The sequence below is a fragment of the Oryctolagus cuniculus genome, chromosome 3 (assembly GCF_964237555.1).
Source record: "Oryctolagus cuniculus chromosome 3, mOryCun1.1, whole genome shotgun sequence".
Taxonomy (NCBI): Eukaryota; Metazoa; Chordata; class Mammalia; order Lagomorpha; family Leporidae; genus Oryctolagus; species Oryctolagus cuniculus.
In genome coordinates this window covers 8,087,621-8,112,116 of record NC_091434.1, presented here as the reverse complement: position 1 = coordinate 8,112,116, position 24,496 = coordinate 8,087,621, and the positions used below count along the sequence as shown (strand labels likewise).

At 39.0% G+C, this 24,496-nt stretch overlaps 2 protein-coding genes and 1 long non-coding RNA gene across 5 annotated transcripts in view; 1 reads left to right on the top strand and 2 right to left on the bottom strand.

Moving 5' to 3' along the window:
* PSMD1 (proteasome 26S subunit, non-ATPase 1) overlaps positions 1-24,496 on the top strand; it is a 100,720-nt gene that overhangs the window by 31,215 nt on the left and 45,009 nt on the right. The window lies entirely within an intron of this gene.
* Positions 1,555-20,355, bottom strand: HTR2B (5-hydroxytryptamine receptor 2B). 2 transcript variants are annotated; one of them, XM_051848101.2, is made up of 4 exons: positions 20,218-20,355; positions 18,679-19,365; positions 9,546-9,746; positions 3,310-4,689 (listed from the first exon to the last, which is right to left on the bottom strand). In XM_051848101.2, exons 2-4 carry the CDS (start codon positions 19,094-19,096, stop codon positions 3,797-3,799), a joined length of 1,512 nt encoding a protein of 503 aa, XP_051704061.2. In that variant the 5' UTR covers positions 19,097-19,365; positions 20,218-20,355; the 3' UTR covers positions 3,310-3,796. The 2 variants fall into 2 exon arrangements, with proteins under 2 accessions (XP_008257523.2, XP_051704061.2); XM_008259301.4 differs by lacking the exon at positions 9,546-9,746 and having other exon boundaries at positions 1,555-4,689.
* On the bottom strand, positions 20,362-20,849 carry LOC138848916 (uncharacterized). Its single transcript, XR_011387063.1, has 2 exons — positions 20,711-20,849; positions 20,362-20,426 (listed from the first exon to the last, which is right to left on the bottom strand). It is a non-coding gene; the product is annotated as an uncharacterized lncRNA (long non-coding RNA).

The following is a 24,496-nucleotide window of genomic DNA, read 5'->3' as shown; positions in this document are numbered from 1 at the left end:
TTTAGTCTCTCAGTGTTTGCAGCAGCAGGGGCTGGGCCAGGCTGCAGTCAGGGGCCAGGAACTCCATCAGAGTCTCCCACATGGGTGGCAGGGGCCCAGGTATTTGGGCCATTATTTTCTGCTTTCCAAGGCTTATTAGTGGGGCACTGGATCAGAAATGGAGCAACCAGGACTCAAGCTGATGCTGATATGGATTGTTGGCATTGCAGGGATCAGCTTAACCTGCTGCATTACAATGCCAGCCTCTAAAATAGTTTATCCTAAAAATATAATGAAGGCAAGTTAAAAATACTTATTTTACACTGGTTGGACACTGAATGTTATAGCTTATTTTGATGAAACTACATGGTAAATTCCCAAGGCACATGTTAGGTGAGTCAAACATCTGTGTCCTTTTTAATCACTAGAAGAGATTTTCTACCCCAAGTTCTCTGGGAGTGGAGCTTTGTTGTAAATATTATAATGTCATAGAACATGAGTTTCTTGAACATCCTCTGTGAACTAATTACAGGATTCTCTCCATAATTACCAGATAGAAATTCATCTAGTTACTGCCAGCTATAAAATATTTTCTTCCTATTGTGGATAAAAACATTGAGCAAAACACTAGTTTTCTTGAATGAGATTGTTGAATGAGATGCTAATATCCTAGCCTCTAGTCTTCATTTGTCCAATTTATTCACAGATACTTTGAGAGCCTTCACTAAATCCTAATGATATATTTATCCTGATCTACTAATCTGCTTCTTCTGAAAATGGGGGTGTGATTAGTTGGGTATGATCATAGTTTCTCATATAATACTAAGATCTGATAAAACCAGTGAGTTAAGCTATTCTGTGTTTTTCAAAAGATCTGTAGCAGACTCCACCCCTCTAATTTCTTGGATCCTCTCTCTCCCTTTTTTTCTTTAAAATGTTGGAATGTTTAGCAACTTAAGTCTTTTTGAATATTTGCCATTTTCTGTTCTTCCTCCAAAATTTGTCGACAGTAATTCCATAAATATATCAACAAATTTTATTTTGGGGAAGTAATTCTGTTTAGCTTTGAGACTTGAACTCATCCAAGGAGCAAGTCTCTTCACTTGTTTTGCATTTTGATCAGTCTTTTTTATCTGCCTGATATTAAAATCATTCTTCATAAGAGAAAAAAATGGAAGTGGGATAGAAGTTGAGTAACTCCGTTTCTTTCCAGTCATCTTTGGCAGATTATCTGGCCACGCTGTGACCCTAGGCTTTCCTTATTCTCTTGCTCTAAACACAATTGAAAACAAAACAAAAGTAGTTTATCATTGCCATACAGAGTATTTGGAGGCTTTTTGGTTTGTGTTTTTTGTTTGTTTTACATTCTTATTGGGAAACTAGGTAGTTTTAGCATGGAAAGCATATTCTACCAGGTGGATCTTTAGTTAACTGTTGGGTTGTATAAAGAATCTTGCACATATTTGTCTCTTGTTTCTTCATTGTCAGCTATTGATTCTTGTTATTGTCAGTGCCTTTATATTTCATATTAATATAAATCAGTGGCTTGATATGTATATTGCACCATAGAGGAAGTTGATGGGCTTTATGAAACTTTATTTCCTTTTTAACCCAACAGTGCTTTGCTGTTTAATTAAAATTAAAATTAGTTTTTCTCCTGTAGCTCATACATGAGGTAAATTCCCAGTTTCAGTAGCAGATGTCTCCAGTGAGCTGTTAGCCAGGAACTCGGTCTCATCTCCTACATCGATTGTAAGGCCCAAGCACTTGGGCCATCTTCTGCTTTCTTTCCAAGTGCATTAGCAGGAAGCTGTATTGTAAGTGGAATAGTTGGGACAGGAACCCATTAACCCAACATACCACAATACCAGCCTGTATGTGCTTATAACTTCTAAAGGACCATTGTGAGTTCTTTTTTCCACAATATGATTCTTTAAGAAGTAGGAACTAGCAAAGATTTAGAGATTTTTTTAACTTATTCTATAGATGAAGAAAATTAAATGTAATTATCATGTAACTGGAGTTAAAAGCATGTTTTTTAAATTTTATCTGAGTGTCATTTCTCTAGAGTGAGAGTTTTTTAAAAAACCTTTTTGAAAAGGTTTTGTTTATTTATTTGAGAGGTAGAATTACAGGCAGAGAGAGGGAGAGGCAGGCAAAAGTCTTCCATCCGCTGGTTTACTCACCAAATGGTTGCAATTGCTGGAGCTGGGCAGATCCAAAGCCAGGAGCTTCTTCTGGGTCTCCCATGCGGGTGCAGGAGCCCAAACACTTGCACTGCCCTCTACTGCCTCTCCAGGCCATAGCAGAAAGCTGGCTCAGAAGAGGAGCAGCTGGAGGCCAGCGCCGTGGCTCATAGGTTAATCCTCCACCTGCGGCGCCAGCATCCCCTATGGGCGCCGGGTTCTAGTCCCAATTGCTCCTTTTCCAGTCCAGCTCTCTGCTGTGGCCCAGGAAGGCAGTGAAGGATGGCCCAAGTCCTTGGGCCCTGCACCCGCATGGGAGACCAGAAAGAAGCACCTGACTCCTGGCTTCAGATCGGTGCAGCGCCAGCCGTGGTGGCCATTTGGGGGGTGAACCAATGGAAGGAAGACCTTTCTCTCTGTCTCTTTCCTTCTCACTGTCTAACCCTACCTGTCAAATAAAAGAACAAAAAAAAAAAAAAAAAAAAGGAGGAGCAGCTGGAACATGAACTGGCGCCCATATGGGATGCAGGCACCACAAACAGAGGCTTACTCCATTATGCCACAGCTTTGGCTCCTAGAGTGAGAATTTTTAAAGGTGGAAGAAACTTAGAAGTAAGCCAGTATTCTCATTTTTTTAAAGATAAGGAGATTGAATGCCAAAACAATTAATGAAATTTTTCATTGTCATAGTTAAATAAAAGAACTAAGATTCTAACATCCATAGTAGACCAGTGCTTTTTAAGTGTCTCTTCTAAATTCTATCAGCTGACTATTGAGTGGAACAGGTTGCACTCATTACCACATCTAACAGGAAATACAAAATAATGAAGGTGAATTAAAAATCTTGTGTCAGAATTCTGTTTACCTTTGTCATTAAGCAAGCACAAGCAGCCATGATCTAAGTTTATGAGGTCACTTAAAGTTTGGGTCCCCAGATTGATGTGCCACCATTTCATTTGTTTATGTTCATTAATCACTTGAAGAAACATAGTAAGATTCAGATAGCACACGAGTTTGCTTGCTTTCTCCTGCAGTAGACCCACCTCTGCTGGGTTGATGTCTGGCATCAGCCATTTAGCAAACAGCTCTGAGATCCTCTTATTTTATGATGCTCAGCTCCTGGCGTTCCTCACCCTTCCATCAAGATAGTCTCCGTGTCAAGGGAGGATTCTGACTACGTTTAGCCCAGTCTGTCTCACTGTGGATGTGATCCTTTCATGCATACTTTCAGCTCTTTGTCTGTCATGCGCTGTGTCATGCTGCAAGCTTTTATGTGCTGAAGACAAGGTTAATGCTGGTTTGTTTTATTTCATTCTTAGCATAGCTTTGCATACAGTTAGAAACTAATTAAATTTTATGATATTGATCTATTTTTAAGCTTTAAAATGTATTCGTTTAATGTCATTTGAATGCGATGACATGTAACCAGAGTGTTGGATTATTTTCATTTGTAGCTGTACAAAAGTTTTTTATGGAGTACTTTTGTCCAAGTAAGGAAGATTAGATAATCTTAATACTTAACTCTTAGATGATTTAATATATGACTATAATTCTTTATGTAATCCTTGATACATTTATATCTCATTCATCATCTTACTCATCATTGTATTAGATGAAAACATCCAGTTCTGCTATACATAACTGACTTGCTCTTCAGTTTTGCCACCTTCATTTTCGGTGAGGAGAAGTGTATCTAGTAGAATTATTGATGAAGACTGAATGGTTGAACTTCGTAGCCTCATTGGGCTCTGGTACATGGCAGGATTGATCCCGTTTCTAATTCCATGCTTCATGAAAAACCTGGAGTTCTCTGCCATTGGATTCCGGAAGTGGATATTACTAGAGCATCTTCTAGGAGTTTTTACTGACTTTGTGGCCTGGTAATTGCAGGTGATGTATCGGCCAAATGCATCCCGAAATGTCTTATTGAAGAGGGTGTAGATCAGAGGATTCACTCCTGAGGAAATGTAGCCTATCCACACAAACACCTCCAGGAGCATTTGGAGAGTAGCCTGGTTACAGGAATCACACAAAACCAAAGTTATATTTGTAATAAAAAAGGGGCACCACATAAGTAAAAAGAGGAAAAACACAATTCCAAGGACCTTCGAGGCCCTCTGTTCGTTGGAAATTGTCTGCACTGACTTTTTCCCCACTGTGGACATTCTTCGCATAAGTATCTCATCACCTGAGTTGGACACACTTTTGTCCTGACGAGAAGCATCGAGCATTGCCACCTTTTCAGGCGATGAGCAAGGCGTATCATCCTTTTGGAAAACCGTGGACACAGTCAGCCACGTTAGGCGTTGCGGGGGCTTGTTTCTGACCACGTAAGCTTTCTTCTGTAAAGCGTGGATGGTGAGAAAATACGTGACAATCATGATCGCGAGAGGTGTAAAGAAGGCAGCCAGTGAGCCAAAGAGCCTGAAATTGCCAAAACGCTGCTTTGTCAACTCACAAGTGACGTTGTTTGGGTTCTCCACGTTGGTCTCTATCCCTTTAATAGGGATTGGAATGGCAATGCCTAAGGAGAAGGTAGCAAGATATATTGAGTCATTTTTATGATCTAGAAGTCTTAGATTAAGGCTTTTGAGATTTTATACCAGTAGCGTTATGCTGGTTATTTCATTGTAATTCCTGGGACCCACAGTGCAGAATCTGTCAAAGTACTTATTGATGGAAGCTGTGACAAATAGAACCTAAGTAAGTAGATCTGTTTTTAAACAAAGGGATTAGTGATTTCAGATTTATGATAAAGTTTTCCTAAAGCTATAATACATTCTTGATATATTAAGGGATGTTTTCATTTACTATGTATTTCTGTTTTTATTCATAGATCTAGCCAGGTAAAGAGAAAGGAATTCAGAAGAGAAGTTGCTATAATCTTCATATCCCTTGTAGTTGATCTAGCGAGACTTGAGAGTGCATGTACCCAGTGTCTTTATTCTGAATAGTTGTCTGTTTTATTGCCTTTGTGGACAAGTTTTATTCTGAATAGTTGTCTGTTTTACTGCCTTTGTGGACACAGTTTTATTTAGCAGGCAGTTGGTTATTTTTATTTATCCTTCTAACTTCTTAGGGAAAACTAAGGAATTCATATTTTAAAAATTCTACTTAAATATTTGAGAGTATGTAAATTGTGAGATTTATTTTCAAGATTTAGAGTGTCTCTAATAGATGGGAAAGATATGTACCCCATGCTAATTTTCTAATACTTTAAATACCATGGAGTGAGTATTTAAATATGAAGTTGCTGGGGTGGACAGAGTATGATTTCTTAGCCATGGACCTATCTGGTAGCCTCAGTCTGACTGTATGGAGACATTTGTTGTACAAATATGACTGTTCCGGAGCCCTGCTACACAACACATGAACCTGGGCCAGTGGCATCAGTATCACCTGGGAGCTTGTTAACAATGCAAAAAAACCCAAAAAGCAGGGCAGACATTTGGCTCAGCAGTTGAGTAGCCACTTAGGACTGTCTGGAATCAGTTCTGCTTCTGCTTCTGCTTCTAATCTACATTCCTGCTAATGCCCCTGGGAGGCAGCAAACACTCGCCCCAGTGCTCGTGCCTCTGACACCCATGTGGGAGACCCGGTTGGAGTTCCTGACTTCCTGGCTTCAGCTTTGCCCAGTCCTAGCTGCTGTGGACATCTGGGGAGTAAACCCATGGTTGTAAGATCATGGTCTCTCCCACAGCCTTTCAAATAAGTAAACACTTAGAAATACTAAAAATTAATTAAATAAATATGTTGTCTAGTGAAATAGTTTATTAGAGAGATGACGAACATGAAGATTAGCCTGAATCTTTACTTTGAAACAGCAGATATTTTTAAATGTCTGAATTAATCAATCTTTAGAAGCCTCTAGAATCCTGTTTTGTAAATCCAAAAGCCCTGCTTCGCCCGTACAGCCTTTTATGATTGTTGAAGAGCCCTGGACAGGAACGTTCTCCTGAAACCCTTTTGAGGGAGGGGATTGCCCTTTTTCTTCATGTGTGCCACCAGAAAGAGGAGTCTGCGGATTTGCTGTTGTACACCAGGGGTCAGCACACTGCAGCTTGAGGGCCGAATGTGGCTCACATTCTGTTGTGTGAAAGTTTTATTGGAACACAGCTGCACTCACTTGTCGGTGTATTGTCTTTGACTGCTTTTGTTCTGGTACATCGGGGTTGAGTAGTTGGGGCAGAAACAGGATAATGCCTGCAGAGCTAAAATATTTATTTTTTTACCCTCTGCTGACTCCTGCTCCCTCCTCTACTCCCAGATCCTCGTTCCTCCGTTCTTTCTCTTGCAGTACTTCCCTTTTCAAAACTACTTCCTTCTGAGTCTGTTGAATCACCTTACCCCATTCTTTCCTCCCTGTGGCCGTGTGCCATCCTCCAGGATACCTGTCTGCCGCAGTGATTCCAGTACTTGCTCTGGTCTTCATCTCCACTGCTTCCTTGACATCACCTTCATTGACTTCATCCCATTAATGACTCTCCCTAACACCTTAATCTTGAGGCTTGAATTCCTCAACTCTGGCTTATTTACATTCTTGAGGTCACCTAGAAGTCCAGTTAAAACAATCACATACCTAAATGCATGAACTCTTAATAGTTCCTTTCCTTGTCCTGCTACTCTTCACTACTGGAGAGCCACTCTTTTTACTGTTATCTTGACTTTTAGTTGTTCTGTGCTTCCCTGTTTTTCCACTTTAAGTTAATCCTCCATCAAGGCTCACTTTACCCTCCTCTCTAGCTTGTTGGTCAATAGCTTTGAAGTTTTCATTAGTACGTTTTATACTTTTACCCTCTTATTTTTAATACCTATCATTGTTAGGTGTTACCTGTGTGTATTAGTTTTATGCTGCTATAAAAACTCCACAGATGGCAATTTAAAATAAACAAATTTATCTGGTTATGGTTCTGAAAATGAGGAGGTCCAAGATCAAGGGCCCACATCTGGTAGGGGTATTCTTGTGGCAGCATGATGGAAAACATCATGTGGGAGAAAGAGCACAAAAGGGGGGGCCAAACTCATCCTTGGTGAACCCATTCCCTCAGTCATGGCATTAATCTACTCCTGAGTGAAGGACCCTCTGACCTAATCACTCCCCAAGGGCACCCCAGAACTGTTGCCCTGAGGATTAGGTCTCAGATACATGAACTTGGGAGACATGTGCAAGCCACAGCACTAGGATAACTATAAATGCAAAAGAAGAAAGTGAGCTCTCTCCAGCACTTCGTCACAATTCAAAACTGTCTGAAGTTACTAAATTGTGATTGTTTTTATGAGACAGTATGATGAAGGAAAGAGCATTGATCTCCGCCTTAGTGCTGACAAGCTTTGACAAGAGTCCTTTAGCCAACTATTTAAAACCTCTAAGTTTCTTTTTTCTCATCCATAAAAGGAAGAAGTAGAATTTTAAGATTCCTTCCAGGTCTATAAATCTAGCACTATCTTATTTTTTTCCTTCCTGCATACACTTTGTATTAGTGTATTTTATTTATTTATAGGCCTTCCTTTGAGTGCAAGGATTCTTTTTGTTATTCATCTACATAGTCTTAGTACTTTGCTTGTTAAAGACACTTAATAAAAATGAATAGCTTATGATACATGTTATCTGTCCTGTGTATTCCTTCTACCAAAAGGCTTTTTACCTTATTGGCTTGATCATATTTCACAACTTAAGATGTTTTAATTCTTAAAGATAAAGTTCCCTGCCTCTGCCCTCATCCACCGCCCCCTACAACACCTCACATTCCTTCCCTCTGCCTCATTGCAATGAGCTTACCAAAATAATGTGGGTCATTTGAAATTAATTACTTTAGTTTTCCTCCTTTCCACTCAGATTTTTTTGATTGTCAGCCGTTGACCCCCAACTCTCCTTCCTCGAGTTTTTTTGGGAGTCTGTGGTGCTCTTAATCCCCAACCCCAAAATGCATTTTCTCACTGCCTGAAAATCTCTCCATTCTGCATAGGCTTTTTCTTGACCCTAACTTTGTTTCCAAACCAGATTAGTATCACACCTAGCTTTATCTCCAAACATCAAAAATGGTTTGGATCTAGTATCATAATTTCAGAATTAAAAGGTCAGTTTCAATATTTTGCTTTCTTGCCCGTGTTCTTACTGTGATTGGTGAGAAGTAACATCTTTTTCTTATCTTCTTGTAGCATTCCAAGTCTCTTAATTGTTTTCCTCTTTGAAATTTTTTTTTTACTATCAAGAAGTGGATGTGCAAGTCACATCATTGTAATTGTTGCACATCCGCTTATTTTTCTGATATTAATAAGAGTTTTGGGTAATGTGTGCCATATCACATGCTAAAATATTATAGCAGCTCTAGAAGTAATGTGAATTTTTTTTCTGTAAGTCATTTCTGAATGACAGTTTAACGTCATTTCTTTGTATCCATCTTAAAACTTTTAATTAAACATTCAATACAGTTCAGTACTTGTCTGCCTTTAATCTGTACACATATTCAAGTATTCATCTGTACACATAGTAAAGTACTTCCAAGATGGTCTTTGATACCTCCTTAAAAATATTTGGAGTGGTGGCTTTTTTCTCTTTTTCTGTTTATTTTCTGTTTGTTTGGTTTTTTTGTTTTGTTTTGTTTTGTTTTTTTTGTTTTTTTTTTTTTGACAGGCAGAGTGGACAGTGAGAGAGAGAGACAGAGAGAAAGGTCTTCCTTTGCCATTGGGTCACCCTCCAATGGCCACCGCGGCCAGCGCGCTGTGGCCGGCACACCGTGCTGATCGATGGCAGGAGCCAGGTACTTATCCTGGTCTCCCGTGGGGTGCAGGGCCCAAGCACTTGGGCCATCCTCCACTGCACTCCCTGGCCACAGCGGAGAGCTGGCCTGGAAGAGGGGCAACCGGGACAGAATCCGGCGCCCTGACCGGGACTAGAACCCGGTGTGCCGGCGCCACAAGGCAGAGGATTAGCCTAGTGAGCCGCGGTGCCGGCCCCTGTTTATTTTCTTAGATGTAATTTAAGATGCATTTCATTTTTGTTCCTTTAATGTAATTGCAGAATTCCAAATGCTAGCTCGGCCTTAGTGTGATCTATTGACAGATATGAAAACTGTTTTCAGACTTAACCTTCCTGCATATCAAAATCAAAGTGGGAAGATACCTCAGTAAATTTGAACTGTGAAGTTTTTTCTCTCAAAGGACATGAGTTTTGCTGCTGCTTCATAGTTTTTGCTGACTGGGGTTGAGAAGCTATGTGATAAATGTCATGATGTAAGTAGCTTGTGTTGGTTCGTCAGGAGGCTACCTTGACCACCTCTTACGCTGAGTTACCTGGCCTACTAGGCTGGTGTTACTTTCCTAGCCTCTGGAACCAAAGGCCATATGTGCACCATCCACACCCTGGCATTCCCCACATACCTATTGAAATTAACCATACCACTGTAATCTTGATGAATGCAGTAGCTCCTGAGTTATACTGATTAGCCTGGATTGGCTTTTTGATGGCTATGTAACGGTCCACTGAAATGGCACAGAGATGCATGATGGATGCAGTTGAAAAGAGAACATCAAGAAATAACCAGGCAGGACATAGAACAAGTGGGAGGGGCCATATAGCCTCTGTAAGAAAGAAAAAAAAAAAAACATTTTCTTCTGTGACAGCCTTCAGTCTGTAGTATTTTTGAGGGATACATAATTTTAACCTTTTTTTTGTTACTCATCTGAAGTTTTGACCTGACCTTTACAAGGTAATGTTTAACTTTAGTGTAATTGAGACAATAATATTAAATACAATATTTCTGTAGATAGTACCTTATAATTATTTTCTATTTTGTGTAGTAATTACAAGGCTTTTTCTAAGTCAATAGCAGTTTAACATATTTAGCATTATTTTGACCTCAACTGTTTTGTCAGTTCCTTTTGTAGTCTTTTTAAAGTTTATACAGTGTTACAGCTGGAATTTAAACTCATTTCTGAGTTGCTATGGTATAGAAAAAAACATTTTACTATGTAAAGGAAGCACTCAAAAACCTCATGAAAATGGAATTAAAAGATAAATTGGCCAGTGCCGTGGCTCAGTAGGCTAATCCTCCGCCTGCAGCGCCGGCACACCAGGTTCTAGTCCCGGTCGGGGCGCTGGATTCTGTCCCGGTTGCCCCTTTTCCAGGCCAGGGAGTGCAGTGAGAGACCAGGATAAGTACCTGGCTCCTGCCATCGTATCAGCATGGTGCGCCGGCCGCGGCGTCCATTGGAAGGTAAACCACCTGCAAAGGAAGACCGAATTTCTCTCTCTCTCTGACTGTCCACTCTGCCTATTAAAAAAAAAAAAAATCCCAGACCAGAAAAAAGACTACAATTTAGGGTAAGAGTTTTAGATGGACCTGAATATGTTACTTCCAAGAATCCACTAGAATTTCAGGGAAATGTTTCGATACTTCACAAAAAAGATAGCAAAGCTGATAGATCCACTTCTTGGTGTGTTCTGTTACCAGAGTTGGTGTGTGACAAAAATAACAGTGAGAACTTTTGTACTCAAAGATAAAGGATTGTACGACAGATGAAAGCATCAGATAGCGGAGAGCTGGCATTCATACTTTTAATTATATTATTGCAAATAACTCTTGTTTTACTTGTTGAATTGAAGGGATAGAAGTGGCAAATTATAATTTCATTGAAACTGGAAGGGGCCTTTGATATACAGCTGATTTTGCACATGAGCAAATTCAGATACAGTTGAGTCTTTGCATATGGGGGCAGGGAGAGAAGCATTATTTATCAAACTTAGAATCTAGTTCAAAATGTTCTTTAGAATGTTAATACTAAGCCGGCACTACGGCTTAATAGGCTAATCCTCCGCCTAGTGGCACCGGCACACCAGGTTCTAGTTCTGATCGGGGCGCCGGATTCTGTCCCGGTTGCCCCTCTTCCAGGCCAGCTCTCTGCTGTGGCCAGGGAGTGCAGCGGAGGATGGCCCAAGTGCTTGGGCCCTGCACCCCATGGGAGACCAGGAGAAGCACCTGGCTCCTGCCTTCGGATCAGCGCGGTGCGCCGTCTGCGGCGGCCATTGGAGGGTGACCCAACGGCAAAGGAAGACCTTTCTCTCTGTCTCTCTCTCTCACTGTCCACTCTGCCTGTAAAAAAAAAAAAAAAAAAAAAGAATCTTAATACTACGTGTGTCCTACTACGTGTGTCCTTCACATCAGGGAGCTAGGGTTGAAATCACCTGAGAATTTAGTAGACCTGCTCTTGGGTCTCATCCTAGACCAGCTGTATCAGGCCCTGCATTTCAGCAAGTAAGATCCCCAGAAGATTTGTGTGCAGATTAATGTTTGAGAAGCAGTGCTGTGGAAGACTTTCAGAGAAGGTGGTGCTGAGTCTTGAAAGAGGCTGCTTGATTTGCTGGTGTAGGATAAGGACTGAGTTTGCAGCACAGAAAGGCACTTCCTGGAGGTTTCTCAAAACAGAGGCAAAAAGTATAGCAGAGAAACTTGTATTCAGAAATAATCTGTTTAGTTGGATTTCTCCCTCTTCGTGGCATTCAGGTTTGCTGTCAATTCGTGGAAAAGGACCTTGGACAAGGCAACGGTGCATTCTTTGACCTAAGTTTAAAAATAAACTAGCAGTCTAAAAGTGAGAAGAATTTCATGTGATTGAGAGTTTTGCAGTGGGAACTATTTGACTTAAGGCTATATCTCAACTGACCTGACATTCTAGATTAGGACTGAATAGCAAGGTAGGAAAATACTCAAGTCCAGAGCTGTCACCTGTTACTGATCATAGTTAAGGATTAAAATAGGCAGATCATTTTTGTGTTGTATCTTAGGTTTCCTTTAAGTATATTCTTTCTCTATATCATCCTTTAAAAATGTTGTGCTAATAATTTAAACTTGTCTATTTAGCTTTTCTAATCACAGATTATACTTTGGAAAACCAACGTCTGGAAAATTCTGGTCATAAATTGGTAACCATGAACAGGAAGCCTCGAGAGAACTTTTATAAAGAAAGTACATAGCTCTGGAATTTGACCATCTGAGCCACATACTCCGTAACTGGTTAAGAGGGAAAGCTTTTAAGCACTGATTTGACTGAGCCTGTGAAGTTGTGTTAGCTTCACTTTCCAACAGAATTAATTTACTTATGAACTTCAATTTTGGAGCAGATAGCAGGAATTAAAATTAATGCAGATTATTAGCATTTTCTTATTTCAGTCAGTGCTTACTAGGAATATTGAAATGCAAAACCAATTTTCTTAAACTGAGGTTCAAAATTAAGAGAAGTGGATCTTTGTGATTATAAGCTTGTAAGATTCTGACTTTCATGAATTACAAATAGACAATTTTACATGAAATGAATATAAAAGTCACACATAACAGTATTAAATTAATAGAAATATTTTTATAAATATCAAAATTGCTTATATAATTGTCTAATACATTCAGATTGTCTAAAAATTTATATTAATTCTAAACAGTTCTAGACGTTCTTAGTTTCCATAGAAGCAGCTCCTAGTCCAGATACTTTGATTTTTTTTTTTTTTTTTCAGATACTTTGATTTTAAAAATGTTTTTCAGTTAATTTGGTAGGTTCAAGGTCAGGAAAGTCTTTTTATTCTATGTAGAATAAATGGATAAAGATTTATATGGTGGCACAGTTTATTGTAAAACTTGTTTTTATTTGGAGTTTTGGATTAATAATAATTATATTTATTTGTTGTGATATATCCAACTTATTTCCATAATGATTTGAGACATTTTTAAAATTTGAAATATGAAGTAAAATAGTTACTGATTCAAGTAAGAAAAAAGTGTAGCTAAGCATCAGTTTAAGGGAAATAAGTAATTGGATATTTGAACTATATTGATTACTGCTATTCTGGGACTCTAAATTTAAGCCTTTCATAAAAACTAACAGAAGGCCGGCGCCGCGGCTCACTAGGCTAATCCTCTGCCTTGTGGTGCTGGCACACCGGGTTCTAGTCCCGGTCAGGGCGCCGGATTCTGTCCCGGTTGCCCCTCTTCCAGGCCAGCTCTCTGCTGTGGCCCGGGAGTACAGTGGAGGATGGCCCAACTGCTTGGGCCCTGCACCCCATGGGAGACCAGGATAAGTACCTGGCTCCTGCCATCGATCAGCACGGTGTGCCGGCCACAGCGCGCTGGCCGCGATGGCCATTGGAGGGTGACCCAATGGCAAAGGAAGACCTTTCTCTCTGTCTCTCTCTCTCACTGTCCACTCTGCCTGTCAAAACAAAACAAAACAAAACAAAACATTTAGAGTGTACAGTATTTGTTGCTCTACAGGAGAAGCATACAAAGTTTCTTGAAAACACAAAGCACATTTTCCACTTCCTTCTGCTACCTGCTTACAAATTAAACTCAGTTCATTTCAGTAAGGTTTGAATAATGGCATTTCTGTGGTGCCTGAAATAATAATAAGCTGACTATTGAAGGAGCAATTATTCAAGGAACAAAGTAAGTCTTAGATCTTGGGTTATATAGACAATTATTTAATTATCTAACTAGTATTAGCACAAATGTTTTGTTGTTTAAAATGTAAAGACTGCTTTAAATATCACCACATGTAAGGGTGGTAGATTTGTCATTAAGGTATGTAAGTTTCTGTTTGGCTCCCAGACAAGGTTCATCCAGCGTGATAGGCATTGGTGTAGAACTGATACCATGCTCAGAAAAGAGATCTGGCAGTTGTCTCAATGATTTAAACAAGTACTAGTTGAGACCCAATTGAGTCTAACTAATTGAAAAAAATGCTGATTTCTCCCTTGGCCCTAGAAAAAAAATTTTCTGGCCCTCTGGCTAGATGGAGGTAAGATAAGTGTTGGTCCTGTATCCCAACTCTGACAATTTCAGCTGGTAGGATTTCTCATTTGCATTTGAGAAAGTAGAGGAATAGAGGTTAAGAACGGATTCTAGAGTCAGGGCTCAGATCACGTCTCTGCTGCTTATTTGATGACCTCAGATTACGTACACCTCTGTACCTGTGTTCTGTGTGTGAAATGAGGGTAATAACCTGTATAGAGTTGAGAGTTCAATGTGATTATGCATTGTGAAGTATTTAGAGCAGGATGTAACATAGAGAAAGCTCTCAATAAGTGTTGGGTCTTATTAATGTTGTTTGACAGAAACTAGCCAACTAAGCCAGACATGAAAACAATGCTATTTAGAAAAAAATAAGCCACATCATCGCATAAAATGTTTGTCTTTCTGTTGTAGCAAGGGTACATGTATCCTTTGAACTTCAGAGCATGAGGCAGGAGAAGGAGATGGGATGAGAACATGTTTAATTCTATTTTAATCTTGAATTAAATTTGTTATAAAAGTATGTTTTACTGACATTGAATTTTAATGGCTACATTATGTATACATACATATGTATGTATGTTATTTATGAATAACCTATATGCATTGTAACTGGGCCATGCTTGGGTTTTCTGTTTGGGTTTTGGGGGTTTGTGTTGTTACTCTCTTTTTAATTACTGTAAAAACTTATCATTTTAAACCAGAACCTGTCTTGACAGGGTCCTGATGAACTCAGGTTATCTGAAACCTGCTGACCTTTTGGGTACATTTTTAGTTTGGAAAGTATTTCATTTGTTCAGAAGTTAATTAATATTGACCCTTACTTTAAAGCTGGGGTATAGGATATTTCCTTTTGAGGATTTAAAAGATTATATTTTAAAAGCCATTCCGAGAGGGCGATTCCTGTTGGAGTTCATAGAGATTTAGCACACTAGTTTCATAGACAAGGTGATTGAACTCTTTTTTTTTTTTTTTTTTTTTTTTTTTTTTTTTTTTTTGACAGGCAGAGTGGACAGTGAGAGAGAGAGACAGAGAGAAAGGTCTTCCTTTGCTGTTGGTTCATCCTCCAATGGCCGCCGCGGCCGGCGCGCTGCAGCCGGTGCACCGCACTGATCCGATGGCAGGAGCCAGGTGCTTCTCCTGGTCTCCCATGGGGTGCAGGGCCCAAGCACTTGGGCCATCCTCCACTGTACTCCCGGGCCACAGCAGAGAGCTGGCCCGGAAGAGGGGCAACTGGGACAGAATGCAGCGCCCCGACCGGGACTAGAACCCGGTGTGCCGGCGCCACAAGGCAGAGGATTAGCCTAGTGAGCTGCGGCGCCGGCCTGAACTCTTTAAAAAAAAAAAAAAGATTTTATTTATTTGTCAGGTAGAGTTACAGACAGTGAGAGACAGAGAGAAAGGTCTTCCTTTTTTTTTTCCCTTGGTTGACTCCCCAGATGGCCACCACTGCTGGAACTATGCCGATCCGAAGCCAGGAGCCAGGTGCCTCCTCCTGGTCTCCCATGCGGGTGCAGGCGCCCAAGCACTTGGGCCATCCTCCACTGCACTCCCGGGCCACAGCAGAGAGCTGGACTGGAAGAGGAGCAACCGGGACCAGAGCCCGGCGCCCATATGGGATACCAGCACTGCAGGCGGAGGATTAACCCAGTGAGTCACGGAGCCAGCCCTGAACTCTTGAGATACTAAGTGAACCAAAGAGAACCAGGAAGTCTTGCTTCAAACACCCAATTTTTAGCCATTTTACACACTTTCAGGTGTGCCACAGATACTGTTTCGACTTAGGAATCATGAGGCATGAGTAAAAACTTAAATTATAAATAAGCCAGTAACAATCAGTGGATAACCAAATACTGTATTTTTCCTTTACATTTTTAATATATTAAATAAGAGAAGGAAAAATTTAGACTTCTTAAATGTAAACATTTGTTCTTTTTTATATCAGTGTAAAATGTTCTGTTTTGCTCCTTCCACAGTATTTCTACTGTAGACATTTTAAAGCATTATGTTGTAAACCACTGATTTGTGGTCATGGATTTTAGAAATTATGAGCAAGATCATAAAAAATGAGGCTGTAAAGTAAAGACAGAGTCCAGTGCTCCCGGAGAGGAAGAAGTGTCAGGGAAGTTGACCTGACACAACTGATTTGAAATTAAAGTCCTTATCCTGGTAAAATAGAAATTCAGATAAGAAACAACTAACCATTGAGTGGTTGAATAAAATATCCCTCAGTAAAAAGGTACAATTTTATTTTATCCTTTCTTTTTAAAAAATGTATTATAAAATAAGCTAGTTAAAGTTTTGTGTTACTTTGGTTGAGGTAGCTGAAACTGCTCATAGCGGGAGTTAATCCTTTATGATTACAGCTCCCAGAACATTTTTGTTTTTTAGACTTGAGAAGTTCTGAAGATTATCCCTGTATTCAGAGAAGAATATACTTAGTCTACTTATGCCTTTTAAAATTATCTGAATTTCTTATAAATACATTAGTTTAGAAAGTACTTATTAATGTGTGAAGGTTGTAAAAATTGTACGTATTTGAAGTCAAATCCCATTTATCATAAGTACTGTATCCTTTGAAGAGTTTTAGAAGACAGTGTACCTTTTTCATATTAATGGAATTATGTTTTAAATGATTATTGTAACAGTTTTATATAGTGATTAAATTCCTTTTCCAAAAATCTACCTACTCTATATATAGCTTAATTACTGATAATAAAAGTGGGGATATGAAAGATTTTATTTTGTAATTCAGAATTGACATTTAAAAGAATAAAATTCTGTTAAATATATATCACATTTAAGACATAAATACAGACATTTCACATATTTTATGTTAAAATATATATATGCTTTTTTGTTTTTATTGCTAAGAATACATTGGGTACCAAAGTTTTCTCAGGATACTTACTATTTTTCTGTAGAATACATGGAATTATTCCTGTTACCTGTTTTTCTGTTTTGCTTGTCAGCTCACTTTTATTACTGTGGAATTTTCCTTTTAAGATTCCTTAACCATTACTGATGATAAAAGTATCAGCCACAGTACTTCGCACATAGTAGGAGTTTGATATTTATGGACTCAAGGATTTTAAAGTTATAGTTCACATTCTCCTAACTCACTCAGTTTATTTTATTCAATATAACATAAAAATTAAATTTTATGGTAGTGTGAGATAAGCATTGTGATGTTTTCTGTATGCCTAGCAAGCACTGTTTGAAGGGTATGAGTTTATGCTTTAAGCTACAGTTGTGTGTGTGGAGATGAGAACTTGAATGTACAATCTTTACTTACATATTCCTTATTTACTTTACTTATTTTCAACTTTAATCAGAATTAAAGTTGTTGAGGTTCTCCATTAGAGTAAGATTTCTTAGTTATTTTCCAAGGTTACATGTAGCTTTGCATTACTCAAAAGATTACAGATTTATAAAAGGGAAGAAGATAGACAACATTAGTGATCAGACAGTCTGGGTAAAGCAGTCAAACCTCATTCATTATTGCTTGTCTCACTATAGAATTTTCTTGATTTACTTTAAAGCTTGGGTAAATGATTTCAAGTGGGAAGTTTGAACCTATCATCATCTGACTATATATTGGGGCAGGGAGAGATGCTTAATTTTAGCTATCTTTCAGTTGTTACAGAAGTGTTAACATTTTAAACCTGGAATGATAGTTGGAGTAGCAGTTTTTCTTCATCTTCTGAGATGCATCCCAGTTTAATAAATTTTGCTTCTATAACTTAAAATGTTTTTATCCTTACCATATGATTCTTAGAAGCTATTTCTATTACAAATCATTTCCTTAACCAGTTTGTAAGTATTATCAGTTTACTCAAGCATTGAGTAAGTATCCTCTTAATGCTGATTCTGAGGGCTTCAGAGCCCTCATAACTCATCAACAGAATTATTTGTATACTCAGATTTTATAGCTAGAGATGATATATGTAAATCAAAAACTACTTATGTCTGCTTTAATGTAATTCTTTTATTATAACAAATATCAAAACTATATTTTTAGCACAGTGAAAGCTCACATTTTGGTCTACTTATTTGATAACTTAGAGGTTAATCCAGAACATGGATGGTCAGGTAGCATAAAAAAATTAAATAGATGGATCATCTCTTAGGACATGGAGCCAGACCATTTCCTTCAGCAGCTGAACATCGTCTTAAATTCTTTAAGTAATGCCTGTGTAGGAATTATGTTCAAGTTTCAAGTACATAAACTATACTGAGCTATAACAAGAATAACTAGGGCAATTGCAATTTTTAAATTTAAGTTTAGCATTTTAAATTGATTTAATAATTCAAAGACCTCATTATTCATAATTAACCCAGCACATATCTGTCCCGGAACTGTCCTTTTTTATTTGTCCTAATTGTTCTTATGAGAAAAGGATCAATGGTAGAAACATTAAGGTGTAGAGCTGTTCACTATAATTTTTGGATGACGTATGCAGAGTCGATGAATATTACTAATGTGAATGACTTCTTAAACGATTTTATTAGATAACTGAGGGGGAGGTAAAATTGTTTTCAAGAAATTAGGTTTTGCTCTTTAAAACTGATTATCAACCATAGAAAATGTTGAAAAATGAAGTCCTGTTTACTTTATCATTAAATAGTCCAAGTCCTGCTTTTATTTCATGGAAAATAAAGATGAAATGAGCATCCAGTTCCCTAACTGTATATCATAGTTCTTTGGTTTGATGGCAGAAGCAGAGCGAAATACTTACCAAACATTATTGTCAAGAGGGCAATTGGCATCACAAACAATCCAACCAACAAGTCAGCCACCGCCAAGGACATCAGAAAGTAATTGGTAGCATACTGCAGCTTTTTCTCCAGTGAAACGGCCAGAATAACAAGGATGTTCCCACCAATCGTGGGTATTATCACCACGAGTATTACAAGAGCTGCCCAGTGCAGTGTGTTTCCCTGTTCCTCGATGATCTGTTTCATTTCCTTTGATACTGATTCTGTCTGTAATCCAGACTGGTTAGGAGATACCAAGCGATTGAATGTGCCCTGCAAAGCGTGCTCAGGGATTGCACTTTGTTCAGACATTCTGTAAGAAAGAGCCATTCGCCGTTTTTCTGTGATTGCATCCAATTCTGGACAATAGTCAGCATGGTCAGTAGCTAAGCTGGTCATCTGCTTTTTTTAAGGCACTGTTCCTAGGCCAGACACTCGAAGCCAAAGGTGACACTTCTTTTTAAAAAAATCCAAGTTCTCTGAGAACGTACACACGTCTGTCCGTGTTTGTAGGTGAGAATTCAAATATTTAGTATCTTCTGGAGACTTAGATTTTGAAAGACTCAGTGAAAGAAATCAATAGCTTTGAAAAAATAGCTATATATTTTTTTTCCCCTTTTTTGCTGTAGTTGCAGAGTCATGTTTGGGTTTGAATGCCAGAGTTTCCCCTAGATAGAAAATATATAGATTGCATTGTTGTTTATTTCCAAAATGTGGTAAAAACCCTTAAACCTAGCAACCCCTTCCTGCTCAATAGGTCTGTTGTGCATTTGTAACAGTTCAGCCAGTTCCCACGAAAGTACAGTATTCCTGTTATGCCTCAATAATGCTACAAGATTCATGGTAGTTTTTTGAATAGTGTTTACAAAGCGGATGTTTTCTGACCCTTTTTTGCCTCTTATGTAAAATACGTACAGAAGAATAGAAAGCAGAGCACCAAGTAGTTCTTAACTTTCAGGATCCATTGGCCACCCACTTAGGAAGAATCCAGGCTCAACCAAGGTCTGAATAAATGATTTATCAGCTAGGAATCCTTATATAATGATTTTGTCTGACCAGTTTTATCTTGGTACTGCTATAAATGCCTTTTTTGTAATGCATTTGGTGTAGAATTCTCGTAGTTTGAGAAAAGGGGTGGGGGGAAATTACTAGGATTCACATAATTGTTTTTAGTAATTTCATCTTTCTTAGCACATTTCTGCAACTAATATTTTCTAAATTTAATTACTTAACTTTTAAAAAGTTAACAATGTATGCCAAATTTGAGCCAGTTCTTTGTTTCACATGGTAATCTTTTTTCCCCCTTAACCTTCCCAGTTTCCTTGAAATAGAAAACGAAGAGGAAGATTAGACATTTATTCATAAAATTCAAAAATCCCATATTTAAAATATCCCCCTTATCACTAGTAAATGTTTCATTTTGGTTTTTAAGCTACTGAGTAGAGATAAAAGGTTAACTAGTAACACCGCTGTTGAAGATTAGAATAACCTAGATCAGTTCAAGGTTTTTCGTTACTTACCTGCTTCTCAGTTACTTGTGACTTTTCCAGGCATGTTGTCTTGTCTGTTCCGTGGACCAGCTTGCTGCTAGGACTGAATTCCTTCTCAATATTCTGAGCCTGCAACACTGACGCTTGCAAGCAGTGAAATAAATGTGTTGTGTAGTTGTAAGCATGCCAAAGAGGTTATTTCCTCTGATACATTCATTTTTAGAGAGTAGCAGCATTCACTGTAATTCATAAAACCACTGATTAAGTGTTTTGAGCCAGTTCATGACCCTTATTCAAGTTGGTCTTAAGAGCTCTCTTTGATATTTGGGGGAACTGTAATAAACTCTGTCTTCTTAGTTCAAGATAATTTTGTTTGAGATTAAGCCTGGGCTGTTTTTCCCATCTGAGAAAAAATAAGATATAATCTAGAATTTCTAAAGCTTTCATTTTGTGAAGATTCTGCCCTATTAACCTATAGCGGTTTCCACAGTTCTAATGTCTAGCAGTGAAAAAAGAGTCTTACCCAGGTTTATGCCTTTGCTGTGGAACCCAGTGAGTTTGGTCTGGTCGCAGCCTTGTATAGCAGAGCACAGAAAGGGCTGAGATCTGCATGTGTGCGTGGGTCTTAGCAGAAGCTGCTTCACTGCCCGTCTTTAAACAGATGGCTCCTTAGTGTGGGAACTGATTCGTTGGCAGCTTTTTTTCGCAGATTTTTACATCGGGAAAAGTATATAATATGCAGTGAAATACATTTCTACCTTCAGAAAATTGGTGCATAAATCTTAACATTTGTACTATTTAAGTTTCTTTTCAACAGTAAGTCTAGGGCAGTATTAGAGCTTTAGCATTCTTAAGATTTCTTTTTTAAAAGATCATCATAGAACACTCAGATTTTTTAAATTTTTAATTGCTTGTAAGTCAGAGTGATGTCACCCATGCCCATTTTTGGTTTCAAGTTTATATTCCTTAGCCAGCTTGTGTTGAATGTTTTTGGGAAATACTTCTTTCAGCTCTCCTGACCTTCAGATTTTAGTATTTTGCTGCCTTTTTTTTTTAACTTTTATTTATTTATTTATTTATTTATTTATTTATTTTTTGACAGGCAGAGTGAACAGTGAGAGAGAGAGACAGAGAGAAAGGTCTTCCTTTGCCTGCGCCTATCCGAAGGCAGGAGCCAGGTACTTCTCCTGGTCTCCCATGGGGTGCAGGGCCCAAGCACTTGGGCCATCCTCCACAGCACTCCCGGGCCACAGCAGAGAGCTGGCCTGGAAGAGGGGCAACCGGGACAGAATCTGGTGCCCTGACTGGGACTAGAACCCAGTGTGCCGGCGCCGCAAAGCAGAGGATTAGCCTACTGAGCCGCGGCGCCGGCCTTGCTGCTTTTTCAAACTGAAAAATAGAGTATGTTAGAGAAAGTACTTGCTAAGAATTCTAGATGGAAACAAATTATGTACATGTGTTATATATAAAATATCTTGTAACTAGTAATATTTATGCTTTGTTCTGAATCACCGTTTGGCATCTGTGCTTATGTATGTAGGTCGGATCTCCAAAACAAGCAATGTCAGATTGAAAATAGCAGGATTATATACAATGGAAACACTTGTGTGAAATAAGCCACATTACTCTGCTTACTACAAATCAGAGCAACAAATTAAAAGGTGGACACTTTAACCATAGAAAACAGGGTCAGTTGGAAGAAAAAAAAGTATAGATATGTAGTCTACTCATAGTAGAGGTTTGTAGCTCTCCTAATTCAGCCCTCCTCAGTGTTTTGTTGTTTTGTGATTCCATAATGGAAGCATAGTAGTGACTTCCATATATTTTTTAAAAGGCTAAACCATATTCTTTCAGCTATGTTTTAGATGCCAGGAAATATGCCAAATTTTAAAAAAAGATTTCCATCCAAAATTAAAAATATATTTAAAATGATTATTAGTGGTGGAATGAGGTTCAAGTGTCTGGAAACTTAATTCGTGTAGAATCCCTCACTTCCCAAAAACATAAGATCACTTAATTCTTAGTAAAGTAACTTAACAATCAGACTCAGTCTCTAGTCTGACCATAAACAAAAATCTAATTGGTGCATTTTTCCTAAGGTAAGACTTTAACTCCCAATGACCTTTGTAGCTTATTGAACAGATTCTATCCTAAAACAGATTCTAACCTAAAAGAGCAATCTAATGTCTTTGTAGGTTTAGCAAAACAGCCTAAATATCAGCCAACGACATTTTTTACCTCTCAGTCATATCTGTCAAATAATGACCATTAACAAATTCTTAACGTTAATGAGGATTATGTCCGTTCCACATTCATTCAAATATGAGCTATTTGCTGAATGCCTTACACTCATCAAAATACAGTGGTGAACCAGATAAGTACTTTCTTCCCTCACGTAATTAATAATTTTATGGAGGATGCAGACAAGCAGACTGTTAATTGAACTAAGACTAGCTCACCTCAGCAGAACTCACACACAGCTCAAATATTGCTCAGCTTTCTTTTTATTCATCCATGTCTTGTTCATTGTTTTTGGCAAGATCAGTGGAAAAGCTATAACAGTAGGACTAGCAATTCCAGACTTAATCTATTCCCTGAGACGCCTTTACTCACTGTCCCAGATAACTGATTTTATTTATTTTTAAAGATTTAATTTGTTTGCAAGGCAGAGTTAGAAAGAGAATCTTCCATCTGCTGTTTCACTCCCCAGATGGATGCAGCTGAGCTGGTCTGAAGCCAGGAGCCTCTTCCAAGTCTCCCACATGGGTGCAGGGGCCCAAGCGTGTGGACCATCTGCTGCTGCATTCCCAGGCGTATTAGCAGGGAGCTGGATTGGAAGTAGAGCAGCCAGGACTGGAACTGGCACCCATGTGGGATGCCGGTATCCCAGGTGGCAGCTTTATCCACTGTGCCACAGTGTCAGCCCCATCTGACTTACTATTTTAGTGAAAGACTTAGATCTGGCAGAAGCTCCATCGCCTTTCTTCACCTCTCCAAATATCTTTCTTTCCATCCATACTATCTTCCTTTGGGATATTGTTATCATTCTTCTTTTATTTCTTTTAACAAAAAAGATTTATTTATTTATGTGAAAGGCAGAGTTACAGAGAGACAGATGCACAGAGAGAGAGAGAGAGGTCTTCCATCTGCTTGTTCACTCCCCCAAATGGCTGGAGCTAGGCTGATCTGGAGCCAGGAGCCTGGAGCTTCTTCCGATTCTCCCGCATGCATGCAGGGGCCCAAAGATTTGGGCCATTTTTGCTGCTTTCCCAGGTATGTTAGCAGGGAGCTGCATCAGAGTTGGAGGAGCCAGGACTCGAACCAGCGCCCATATGGGATGCCGGCACTGAAGGTGGCAGTTTTACCACTGCTTCCACCATTCTTCATCTACAACTGATTTCCACTTGGGTTTTTTTTTTTGTTTTTGTTTTTTTTTTTTTTAAGATTTATTTATTATTTGAAAGACAGAGTTACAGGTAGAGGTAGAGCCAGAGAGAGAGGTCTTCAATCCACTGGTTCACTCCCAAATTGACAGCAATGGCCAGAGCTGAGCTTATCCAAAGTCAGGAGCCAGGAGCTTCTTCCAAGTCTCCCATTCGGGTGCAGAGACTCAAGGACTTGAGCCATCTTCAGGCCATAGCAGAGAGCTGGATCAGAAGTGGAGCAGCCAGGACTAGACCTGGTTCCCATATGGGATGCCGGTTCTGTAGGCAAGGGCTTTAACACACTGCGCCACAGCACCAGCCCCCACTTGGGTTCTTAATCCCAAGTCTTTATTATATCCTTTGCAATCATGCTAGATAAGATATTTTATTGTTCTTTTTTCTTTTTTAAAGGATAGCCTATATTTTTTCTCTTCTTACCATCCACATAGCCTCTTCATACCATCCAACTCTAATACCCAGTTTTGTTTTTTAATTCACAACCTGGTTTCTAAAACAACTCTTGGGAAAACATTAATTAACACTAGTTGTGATTTTTACCCAGTATTTGCCACTGTTACTAAACATTTCTTCTTAAAACTTGATCTTTGGGGCCGGCATGTGCAGTGGGTTAAGCTGCTGCTACAAATATCACCAGCATTCCATACCATATGCCAATTCAAGTCCTATTTCTGACCTGGCTCCCTGCTAATGTGCCTTGGAAGGCAGCGGAAGATGGCCCAAGTACTTAGACCCCTCCCTGCCACCCATGTGGGAGACCCAAATGGAGTTTCTGGCTTCTGGGTTCTACCCAGTCCCACCCCAACCATGTGGCTATTTGGGGAGTAAACCAGCAGAAGGGAAATCTCTTTGTTCCTTTCTCTCTC

Coding starts and splice junctions, on each gene's coding strand:
- HTR2B (XM_051848101.2), bottom strand. CDS start 19,096: ATGACCAGCTTAGCTACTGACCATGCTGACTATTGTCCAGAATTGGAT. Junction 9,747..18,678: donor CCTCTTGACAATAATGTTTG/GTAAGTATTTCG, acceptor TCTTTCTTACAG/AGGCTATATGGCCCCTCCCA. Junction 4,690..9,545: donor GGTATGGTTAATTTCAATAG/GTATGTGGGGAA, acceptor CCTTCTCCTTAG/GCATTGCCATTCCAATCCCT.